Here is a 12,494-nt window from a genome sequence, read left to right as displayed (position 1 = left end):
ACCAGGAAATGACGTACTTCTTCTTCTTCAGAGTTTAACGGCTGTTGGCATCCAATATGTGGTAATTACTGCCCCAAACTGGACTATCATTTACATTTTTTACATTTTAGTCATTTAGCAGACGCTTTTATCCAGAGCGACTTAGTGAGTGCATACATTTTTTTTTCTTCATACTGGTCCCCCGAGGGAAGCGAACCCACAACCCTGGCGTTGCAAACGCCATGCTCTACCAACTGAGCTACATACGTTATACTTTGTGATACAAAAGGGGAAAAGGAAAATTTGTATTAAAAAAAAAGACACCCTTCCAACTAACCCTACACTCATTAAAAACCCACTACCCCATTCCACTACTTTGACCCTATCTGCTCCTGCACCATGCCAACGGCCTGAGAGGACGGGACACCACCACTCAACACATCCTGTAAGTCTTCTGAAGTCAAATCTCGTATACCCAAATACTTCTCTGCAGCTGCTGCCACATCTATTTTGTTCTTCTTTGAGTTCGGGTTGGCAAATCGCAACAAACGTTAGGGTGCATACACCGCCACCTATTGTACTGGAGTGTGAGGCCAGTCACAGCCTACCAACAGCCTACCATCATTCAATTCTCTTAATTAGTCCTGTTCCTCTAAGAAAGTGAAATAGGGCCCTAGAGACCACTTCCCGCCCATTTCCTCCACCACTACACCACCCAAACCCCGTCCAGCCTCTCTAACCCCTTCACACAATCTCCCTATCTATGTCATACAGTTCACAAAATATCAACACATGCTCTACCGTTTCCTCCACTTTCATCAAACAGACTTGTTTCATGTCTCCCTATCATCCACAAGGTGGCATTCAAACGTGTGTGCACAAACCGTAATCTACTCCACATAACTTCCTCTCTCCTACATCCCATACTCCCCACCTTTTCCTTAACTGACCGGTGCACGCGATAAAATTGCCTCCCCTTACTACTAGCATCCCATTCCCTTTACCAAAGATCGAGCCCTTTTGCCCGGATTAAGGACTTGACTTCCCTGTGGCCCAGCAGGACCTGAATATCTACCCCCTCTCTCCTCACCGCACTCTTAGCCACCACATTAGCCTTCTCATTACTCTCCACAACCACATGGGAGGGAACCCAGCAAAAGCTTACCACCACTCCCATCCTCTCCAATCCCATTAACAGCACCATCATCTCCACAAATAAGTCTCCCCTTTCTGACCTGCCCGTCGTCATACTACTCAACACTGCAGCCGAATCAGAGCAGATCACCAGTCAGAGTGGTTTCACCTCCTCCACCCATCTCAAACCTATAATCATGGCCATCAACTCAGCTGCATACACTGACACATAATCAGTTAACTGCTTACATACTCTAACATTGAACTCTGGGATATATACCCCTGTCCCCACCCTACCACTGACTGGATCCTTTGAACCATCTGTATATATCCTTTAAAAACAAATAAAACCGATTTTCTACAGTACCAGTAAAAGTTTGGACACACCTACTCATTCTAGGGTTTTTCTTTATTTGTACTATTTTCTATATTGTAGAATAATAGTGAAGACATCAAAACTATGAAACAACACATGTAGTAACCAAAAAAGTGTTAAACAAATCAAAATATATTTTAAATTTGAGATTCTTCAAAGTAGCCACCCTTTTCATTGATGACAGCTTTGCTTTCTCTCAACCAGCTACCTGGAATGCTTTTACAACAGTGTTGAAGGAGTTCCCACATACGCTGATCACTTGTTGGCTGCTTTTTCTTCATTCTGCGGTCCAACTCATCCCAAACCATCTCAGTTGGTTTGAGGTCGGGTGATTGTGGAGGCCAGGTCATCTGATGCAGCCCTCCATCACTCTCCTTCTTGGTCAAATAGCCCTTACACAGCCTGGAGGTGTGTTTTGGATCATTGTCCTGTTGAAAAACAAATTATAGTCCCACTAAGCGCAAACCAGATGGGATGGCGTATCGCTGCAGAAGTGTGCCTTGAATTCTAAATAAATCACTGACAGTGTCACCAGCAAAGCACCCCCACACCATCACACCTCCTCCACCATGCTTTACAGTGGGAACCACACATGCACAGATCATCCGTTCACCTATTCTGCATCTCACAAAGTCACGGCGGTTGGAACCAAAAATCTCACATTTGGACTCATCAGACCAAAGGACAGATTTCCACCAGTCTAATGTCCATTGCTCGTGTTTCTTGGCCCAAGCAAGTCTCTTCTTCTTATTGGTGTCCTTTAGTAGTGGTTTCTTTGCAGCAATTCGACCATGAAGGCCTGATTCACATAGTCTCCTCTAAACAGTTGATGTTGAGATGTGTCTGTTACTTGAACTCTGTGAAGCATTTATTTGGGCTGCAATTTCTGAGGCTGATAACTCTAATGAACTTATCCTCTGCAGCAGAGGTAACTTCCTGTGGCGGTCCTCATGAGAGCCAGTTTCATCATAGCGCTTGATGGTTTTTGCGACTGCACTTGAAGAAACATTCAAAATTCTTGAAATGTTCTGTATTGACTGACCTTCATGACTTAAAGTAATGATGGACTGTCGTTTCTCTTTGCTTATTAAATATGGCTATCTTCTGTATACCCCCCCCCCCCCCCCCCCCACCTTGTCACAACACAACTGATTGGCTCAAACGCATTAAAGTAAGAAATTCCACAAATTCACTTTTAACAAGGCACACCTGTTAATTGTAGCTCAGCTGGTAGAGCACGGCGCTTGTAACGCCAAGGTAGTGGGTTCGATCCCCGGGACCACCCATACACAAAAAAAATGTATGCACGCATTACTGTAAGTCGCTTTGGATAAAAGCGTCTGCTAAATGGCATATTATTATTATTATTATTAATTGAAATTGATTCCAGGTGACTACTTCAAGAAGCTGGTTGAGAGAATGCCAAGAGTGTGCAAAGCTGTCATCAAGGCAAAGGGTGGCTACTTTGAAGAATCTCAAATATAAAATATATTTTGATTTTGTTTAACACTTTTTTGGTCACTACAGTACATGATTCCATATGTGTTATTTCATAGTTTTGATGTCTTCACTATTATTCTACAATGTAGAAAATAGTAAAAAATAAAGAAAAATCCTGGAATGAGTAGGTGTGTCCAAACTTTTGACTGTTACAGTGCATTTGGAAAGTATTCAGACCCCTTGACTTTTTCAACATTTTGTTACGTTACAGCCTTATTCTAAAATGGATTAAATTATTTATTTTTCCTCATCAATCTACACACAACACCCCATAATGACAAAGCGAAAACAGGTTTTTGGTCAATTCATTTGATTGGACATGATTTGGAAGGCACACACCTGTCTATTTCAGGTCCCACAGTTGACAGTGCATGTCAGAGCAAAAACCAAGCCATGAGGTCAAAGGAATTGACCGTAGAGCTCCGAGGCAGGATTGTGTCGAGACACAGATCTGGGGAAGGGTACCAACACATTTCTGCAGCATTGAAGATCCCCAAGAACACATTCTTAAATGGAAGAAGTTTGGAACCATCAAGACTCTTCCTAGAGCTGGCCGCCCGGCCAAACTGAGCAATCGGGGGAGAAGGGCCTTGGTCAGGGAGGTGACCAAGAACCTGATGGTCACTCTGACAGTGCTCCAGAGTTCCTCTGTGGAGATGGGAGAACCTTCCAGAAGGACAACCATCTCTGCAGCACTCCACCAATCAGGCCTTTATGGTAGAGTGGCTAGACAGAAGCCACTCCTTAGTAAAAGGCACATGACAGACCTCTTGGAGTTTGCGAAAAGGCACCTAAAGGACTCTCTGACCATGAGAAACAACATTCTCTGGTCTGATGAAACCAAGATGAACTCTTTGGCCTGAATGCCAAGCGTCACGTCTGGAGGAAACCTGGCACCATCCCTACGGTGAAGCATGGTGGTGGCAGCATCATGCTGTTCGGATGTTTTTCAGCGGCAGGGACTGGGAAACTAGTCAGGATCGAGGGAAAGATGAACGGTGCAAAGTACAGAGAGATCCATACCTCCATAACTTGCTACATTTGCACACACTGTATATATATTTTTTCTGTTGTATTTTTGACTTTGTTTTGTTTTACCCCATATGTAACTCTGTGTTGTTGTTTTTATCGCACTGCTTTGCTTTATCTTGGCCAGGTCGCAGTTGTAAATGAGAACTTGTTCTCAACTGGCTTACCTGGTTAAATAAAGGTGAAATAAAAAAATAAAATAAAATGAAAATCTGCTCCAGAGCGCTCAGGACCTCAGACTGGGGCGAAGGTTCACCTTCCAACAGGACAACGACCCTAAGCTCACAGCCAAGACAACGCAGGAGTGGCTTCGGATCTCTGAATGTCCTTGAGTGGACCAGCCAGAACCTGGACTTGAACCCGATCAAGCATCTCTGGAGAGACCTGAAAATAGCTGTGCAGCGCCACTCCCCATCCAACCTGACAGAGCTTGAGAGGATCTGCAAAGAAGAATGGGAAAAACTCCCCAAATACAGGTGTGCCAAGCTTGTAGCGTCATACCAAAGAAGACTCGAGGCTGTAATTGCTGCCAAAGGTGCTTCAACAAAGTACTGAGTAAAGGGTCTGAATACTTATGTAAATTTGATATTTATTTATTTATTATTTTAGCAAAAATGTCTATAAACTTGTTTGTGCTTTGTCATTATGGGGTATAGTGTATAGATTGATGAGGGACAAATACAATGAATAACGCTGTAATATAACAAAATGTGGAAAAAGTCAAGGGGTCTGAATACTTTCCGAATGCACTGTATCTCTCCACGCTCCATCTCACGTCCTCACCCCATTCTCTCCTACCCTCAATCATATCCATATCTACACTTGTTTTCGGAAACAGCCACAGAGAAACATTTCCCAGTGTAATTGCCTTCCCTCTCTGTCTCCCCCAGTCCATATTCTATCACTTTCTGCACAATTGTCCACCCGTACGCCCTCTGCTTACCCACTCCTCGCTCCCAGCGTTCCCCAGTTGCCATGATCGCAGGATGTCCTTCTGATCTCCCTTTTAACCTCGCCCAGTACGCTAATGCAAGTTTGTCCCGCCTTATCCTCAGTGGCAGTTCCCCACTATCCACCTGTAATGCCTCAACAGGTGTCGTCCTGAATGGACCCACACACAATCTCAGCGCCCTTGATTGTATCCTATCCAAACGCTGTAGTACCGTTTTGGCTGCCAATCCATATACAAAGCAACCATAAACCAAAGATGATCTGATCAATGCCTGATACATACACAACAGTGTTTGTCTATCTGACCCCCAATGATAACCTGCCACTGCCTTCATGAGGTTCAGCACCTTCCTACACTTAATTTCAATATCTCAACATGTCTCTTCCTCGTGAGCCTCTCATCAAACCACATACCTAAATACTTAAACTGAGACACCCTACCTATCTCCTGACCGTATATTTGCAGCCTAACATCTTTAACCTTCCTCCTAGAAAACACAATAAAGCAGGCCACAGACATCCTAAACTCCCATGTTATAGACCAATCTTCCACAACTCCCACAGCTTCTTGCATCTTCCTCATCACATATTTCACAGTCCCACCTCTCTTCCATACAGCCCCATCATCAGCATACAATCATCGCTTTTCTGTGATTTATGTTCCATTTCTGTAGATGGTAGTTGTCACTAGTTACCACAGCCACAAAGTGGCTCTGGATAAGAGCATCTGCTAAATGACGTAAATGTAAAATGTAAATGTATAAACCCCGCCCATTTCTACAATGTATCTTCTTAAAGGGCAACTCCACCACTTTTCAACCTCATTTTCATGATCTCCTGCACAATACCAGTGTCAAAATAATGTGAAAAAAATATCAGGTTAAAAAGTTCTACCCGATGACATCATCAAAAGTTAAAACATTTAAAAAATAGTAATTTTTAAACACTATTAGATTTGTGGTGACATGGATAGCAAGAAAATGCCTTCCCTTGGGGAAAAACCCCCCACCAGCGAGTGGGGTGTCTCGCTTCCGCTTCCATCTCTAAACGAGCTCTGCAATGCAAAACACAACTCTTGTTATGGTCCTATGGTACTAGAATTACTGTAATGGGATCAACTCACATACAATACTGACATGTAGGCCTAGCCCTAATCAATCTTTTTCTTTGCTCCAAAAGAAAAGCTTATGTTAGTCCTCCTCTTGGACAAGCTGCTAAATCCATCTTTCTGATGAGAAGTGTCAGTCATTTATTAAAGGCCATTTTAGAGTTATTTTACCAATCTCACATGGAAATGTACATTGTTGTTTTGTAAATTTCTCCCTTCTCAAAAGTAGATTGTGTCATATTATGCTCTTACTGGTGTGTCAATCGATTTGAAAGATCGACATTTGGTTGAAAGACAGATCTTCTTGACCACTAAAAGGACACACACTACCTACACACTCTGGCTACGAAATTGTTCACTTTTGCAGATGATATACAGTACCAGTCAAAAGTTTGGACACACCTTCTCATTCCAGGGTTTTTCTTTATTTTTATTATTTTCTACTACATGATTCCATATGTATTATTTCATAGTTTTGATGTCTTCACTATTATTCTACAATGTAGAAAATAGTAAAAATAAAGAAAAACCCTTGAATGAGTAGGTGTGTCCAAACCTTTGACTGGTACTGTAGGTTTTGGTCTGTATTCACACTTTTGAGAATATGTCTGATAAATCTGATGGTATTGGGTAGACAACAGAACAGTATTTCCTTCAGATAACATAATAATATAATAGGCTACTATCAGTATGGCTTGTGTTGTAAAAATGTAGAGAAATAAATACAGTAGCCTACATGCATGACAGAGCATTAAACAGCTGTACATCACGTCTGTGAAAGTTGTGGCTAAAAGGGTTACTGCCTGACTTCCTTCCTGTTGCGTACATAGTTCCCTATTTGATTGCCTACTACATGATTTGATTCTAACTGAATCTGCAGTTCCAGGACTGAGGATTGACGACCAAGTAGTCTACGCAAGGAAACAGGCTACAGTTGGATTATTTTTAGTCTGTGGAAGTATAGGCTAGACCTCTCCTGCCCTGCACTATGGATAAAAAAACAGATCTACATTGCAATTTAATGAGAGACATTGTGCCTTGTGGGAATCAAGACATTTAGACAAACAGAGAGCTGCAGCTGCTACAGATTCAGCTTCCTCTTTTTCCGCTGAGAGTATCAGGGAAACCTTTGGTGTGTTATATTTGCAAGTTATATTACATTTTTTGTAGTTACTGTATTTAACTTTTCTTTTTTACTTCAATAAGGAGCATTCATGTTTTGTGATTAACTCTCTGTTAAGTGCTTAGTGTGTATACAGAGCAGCACATCTATTAAAATAAATAAATAAATAAAATATGAAGGATATTTCAGTACAGTTTTTCTTATTGGGGGTACAACATTTGAATAGTCTGGAGAATGATGTCAAGAACATGTATGGTAAGTTGATGTTTTTTCTTCTCCTAAACCACATGTACTGTTTGTAGTTGATCATCTTAACAACAAGATAATCTATTCACGAATGTGATATTTATACAAGATCAAACTTGTGTGTTTTGATAAACAGTTATGTTGTGAAAGGACTAGTGATGGAAAAAGTACCCAATTGTCATACTTGATTAAAAGTAAAGATACCTTAATAAAAAATGACTCAAGTAAAAGTAAAAGTCACCCAGTAAAATAATACTTGAGTAAAAGTCTAAAAGTATTTGGTTTTAAATATACTTAAGTATAAAAAGTAAATGTAATTGCTAAAATTACTTAAGTATCAAAAGTAAAAGTATAAATCATTTCAAATTCCTTATATTAAGCAAACCAGATGGCACCATATATATATATATATATATATATATATATATATATATATATATATATATATATATATATATTATTATTATTTTATTATTTTATTTTTTACGGATAGCCAGGGGCTCACTCAGACATCATTTACAAACGAAGCATGTGTGTTTAGTGAGTCGGCCAGATCAGAGGCAGTAGGGATGACCAGGGATGTTCTCTTGATAAGTGCGTTAATTTGACCATTTTCCTGTCCTGCTAAGCATTCAAAATGTAACAAATACTTTTGGGTGTCAGGGAAAATGTATGGAGTAAAAAGTACATTATTTTCATTAGGAATGTAGTGAAGTAAAAGTAATCAAAAATATAAATAGTAAAGTAGAATACAAATAGCCCAAATAACTACATAAGTAGTACTTTAAAGTATTTTTACTTAAGTACTTTACACCACTGGAAAGGACCCATGTTTAATTCTCTTGTTTCAGGTTGGTTCCGTCAACTCTTAGTGAAACCTAAAAAAGAGTATCCACAGAGCAGCTCCTCTCCACATGTACCGGTCAGGGCCCCATCCCCTTCTGTTGATGGTGCCTCATCATTGGCTCCCACTTCCACTCCTAACCCACCACCACCCTTTCTGAGTTCCATGATTCGTTGGAGCCAGACCTACGACTTGTGTGTGTGCCATAGCCCTGTGGACATCGAAGAAGCCATCCATCTGGCCTCATATCTGGAGAACCCGGCATGTGGCCTGCGCTGTTTCCTGCGGCAACGTGACGCCAGCGTGGGGGGTGCCATCACCACCGAGCTATGCCAGGCTGTGCAGAGCAGCCATTGCTGGGCCTTTCTCATCACCCCCAACTTCCTGCTGGATGACTGGTGCCAGTACATGATGCACCAGGCGCTGTCTGAGGGGCCCATGTCCAACCGGATCATTCCCCTGGTCCTCAACCTGTCTTACTCTCAGTACCCAAAGGAGCTACGCTTTTACTACTACAAAGACCTGAGCAAGAACCCAGAGCGAGGCTACACACAGGTGTACAAGACAGTGCTGAAGTGTGAGTAGTAAAAGTCTGGTACAGACTTCCTTTGCAATTCTTCAGCTATTATGAGTCTGTGTGGTTGTTGACAAAGAGTAATCTGTCAACAACAACTAAAGACATGTTCAAATCTATGGCTGAATAACTTCTTTGTGCTTTCCTTTGTAGACTTGGAGGACATGGTTGAAAAATATGCTGATAAAGTTGATTGCAACATGGACAGTACTAGCAACAGATTAGAAGGGGCATCCTGTTTTCCAAGGACAAAACTGTCATCAAATTATCAGCATTCTGAGCCTCAGTTTTCACTTCAAGAGACTGAGAGGACAGAGGCTGCAGATTCATAGGACTATTGTAAATCACACACAGGAGGCTGCTGAGGGGAGAACAGCTCATAATAATGGATGCAACGGAGCAAATGGAATGGCATTAAACACCTGGAAACCATGTGTTTGATGTATTTGATGACATTCCACTTATTCCGCTCCAGTCATTACCACAAGCTCGTTCTCCCCAATTAAGGTACCACCAACCTCCTGTGAAATCACCCGATAGCTAGAATAAAGAAGGAGCTGACTGACTTAGGGAAATCCCCTTACGAAAAACACACCACTGGGCACACACTGGTTTAATCAACGTTGTTTCCACATAATTTCAATCAAATCAAATCAAATTATGTTGAACCAACGTATAATAGACGTTGAATTGACGTCTGTGCCCATTGGGACAGCAATGGTTAACTGATCTGACATGACCACAATTGACTTATTTTTTGTATAGAGTTTCTTATCACAGATGTAAATATTAATACATTGAATCCCTGTTGTTGTGTGCAGACTTGCGATCTCAATGTACACTGATTCACACACGGTACTCAAAAGCCAGTGTTATGTGCAATAGAAACCTACTTGGACTAGGTTTTCAGTAGACTAATATGTAACCCAACATGGGAGAGTGATGCAAGATAGTAGAACAGAACATCCCTTTGGTACCAATGATGTTGCTCTGATATGTCATAACCAATGATGTGTATAAACCCTGGATGACTGACAGGGTGCACTGTATTGAAGCCAACAGGCAGCCATCTTGGCACTCCTCCTCAAGTGTAAAAAATATTTTGGAAGCTATAGAAATATATTTATTAATGTCTACATTCTTTTTTGATATGTTTATTCTATTACAGACACCTTAATGCATACTTTTAAATTACATTATGTGAGCTACACATAAAATAAAAAAATAAAAAACTATATACAAACATTTTCCTTAAAGTATTTTTTTAGAGTACATCAACAAAAATACTTAAATACATGTAATTTTGTCCTTGAAACATTTAGTTGAAATACTGTTGATTTTGCAAATTCGGGCACTTATGGAAGTTAAATGTTTTGGAAAATGAAACCTCTTGAAACTGATTTTTTTCTATCTGAATATTTTCTTCACTCTGTCTGGAAACAAGATCTAATAGTGGCTGACACCATACTATTTAAGAATATAAAGATTTTTATCGGTTTCCCCAAATACCTGAGGGGACATTTATACTATTTGGAAGTTTTCTTAATTATATGTATTCATCATTGTCATGTCTAAATGTCCATATATGCATTGATGATACTCAGAAACATGTATTTACCACATCAAAATCTTAATATTTTATATTACTTTAGAAATTATCTTAAGAACAAGCATATAAGGTTCACATATGGGAAAAATCATCAATATCAATTGTAATTTAATACACCTTTGCCTCAAAAATATGTACCGTGATGGTAATGACTTAGAGTTGTGGTAATGACATTTCATATAAAACAACTGATGAAAAATACCATTAAACATTTTAATGTCACAGAACTCAACAAACCATTTCTGTATGGACCTCGCTTTGTGCACGGGGGCATTGTCATGCTGAAAAAGGAAAGGGCCTTCCCCAAAACTGTTGCCACAAAGTTGGAAGCACAGAATCATCTAGAATGTCATTGTATGCTGTAGCGTTAGGATTTCCCTTCACTGGAACTAAGGGGCCTAGCCCAAACCATGAAAAACAGCCCCCAGACCATTATTCCTCCTCCACCAAACTTTACAGTTGGCACTCTGCATTGGGGCAGGTAGCGTTCTCCTGGCATCCGCCAAACCCAGATTCGTACGTCGGACTGCCAGACGGTGAAGCGTAATTTATCACTCCAGAGAACGCGTTTCCACTGCTCCAGAGGAGGCTAGCTTTACACCACTCCAGCCGACCTTTGGCATTGTGCATGGTGATCTTATGCTTGTGTACGGCTGCCCGGCCATGGAAACCAATTTCATGAAGCTCCCGACGAACAGTTATTTTGCTGACGTTGCTTCCAGAGGCAGTTTGGAACTCGGGTAGTGAGTGTTGCAACGTAGGACAGATTATTTTTACGCGCTACGCGCTTCAGCACTTGCCGGTTCCATTCTGTGAGCTTGTGTGGCCTACCACTTCGCGGATGAGCCGTTTTTGCTCCTAGACGTTTACACTTCACAATAACAGCACTTACAGTTGACCGGGGCAGCTCTAGCAGAGCAGAAATTTGAGGAACTGACTTGTTGGAAATCAAATATTTGTCACATACACATGTTTAGCAGATGTTATAGCGGGTGTAGCGAAATGCTTGTGCTTCTAGCTCCGACAGTGCAGTAATATCTAACAATTTCACAACATATACCCAATACACACAAAAAAGTAAGGAATGGGATTTAAGAATATATGCATATATGGACAAGCAATGACAGAGTGGCATGGACTAAGATACAGAATAATATTATAGAATAGAATGCAGTATATACATATGAGATGAGTAGTGCAAGATATGTAAACATTATTAAAGTGACTAGTGTTCCATTTCTTAAAGTGGCCAGTGATTTCAATAGGCAGCAGCAGCCTCTAATGTGCTAGTGATGGCTATTTAACAGTCTGATGGCCTTGAGATAGAAGCTGTTTTTCATTCTCTCGGTCCCAGCTTTGATGCTTTGGCCTTCCTGTGACATCGGGTGCTCTATGTTTCTTGGAGGGCGGGTAGTTTGCCCCCGGTAATGCGTTTGGCAGACCGCACCACCCTCTGGAGAGCCCTGCAGTTGCCGTACCAGGCGGTGATACAGCCCGACAGGATGCTCTCAATTGTGCATCTGTAAAAGTTTGTGAGGGTTTTAGGTGATAAGCCAGTTGCGCCTTCTTCACCACACTGTCTGCGTGGGTGGACCATTTCAGTTTGTAAGTGATGTGTACGCCAAGGAACTTGAAGCTTTCCACCTTCTCCACTGCGGTCCCGTCGATGTGGATTGGGGGGTGCACCCTCTGCTGTTTCCTGAAGTCCACGATCATCTCCTTTGTTTTGTTGATGTTGAGTGAGAGGTTATTTTCCTGGCACCACACTCCCAGAGCCCTCACCTCCTCCCTGTAGGCGGTCTCGTCATTGTTGGTAATTAAGCCTACTACTGTTGTGTCATCTGCAAACTTGATGATTGAGTTGGAGTCGTGCTTGGCCACGCAGTCATGGGTGAACAGGGAGTACAGGAGGGGGCTGAGCATGCACCCTTGTGGGGCCCCAGTGTTGAGGATCAGCGAAGTGGAGATGTTGTTTCCTACCTTCACCACCTGGGGGCGGCCCGTCAGGAAGTCCAGGACCC

At 41.5% G+C, this 12,494-nt stretch overlaps 1 protein-coding gene across 1 annotated transcript; it reads left to right on the top strand.

Moving 5' to 3' along the window:
- The first annotated feature begins 8,360 nt into the window (after positions 1–8,360).
- On the top strand, positions 8,361–11,225 carry LOC311101870 (toll/interleukin-1 receptor domain-containing adapter protein-like). Its single transcript, XM_084143095.1, has 2 exons — positions 8,361–8,867; positions 9,018–11,225. The coding sequence occupies exons 1-2, from the start codon at positions 8,456–8,458 to the stop codon at positions 9,194–9,196; spliced, it is 591 nt and encodes a 196-aa protein (XP_083999221.1). The 5' UTR covers positions 8,361–8,455; the 3' UTR covers positions 9,197–11,225.
- Positions 11,226–12,494: the final 1,269 nt, after the last annotated feature.

This window comes from Coregonus lavaretus (genome assembly GCF_964263955.1).
Source record: "Coregonus lavaretus genome assembly, chromosome: 26".
Lineage (NCBI taxonomy): Eukaryota > Metazoa > Chordata > Actinopteri > Salmoniformes > Salmonidae > Coregonus > Coregonus lavaretus.
This window is presented reverse-complemented; position numbering and strand designations above follow the sequence as displayed.

What these genes read in the sequence shown, in the direction of transcription:
- LOC311101870 (XM_084143095.1), top strand. Translation starts at nt 8,456, where the DNA reads ATGATTCGTTGGAGCCAGACCTACGACTTGTGTGTGTGCCATAGCCCT. An exon ending in GTACAAGACAGTGCTGAAGT is followed by an intron (nt 8,868 to 9,017) that starts GTGAGTAGTAAA and finishes TTTCCTTTGTAG; the next exon opens with ACTTGGAGGACATGGTTGAA.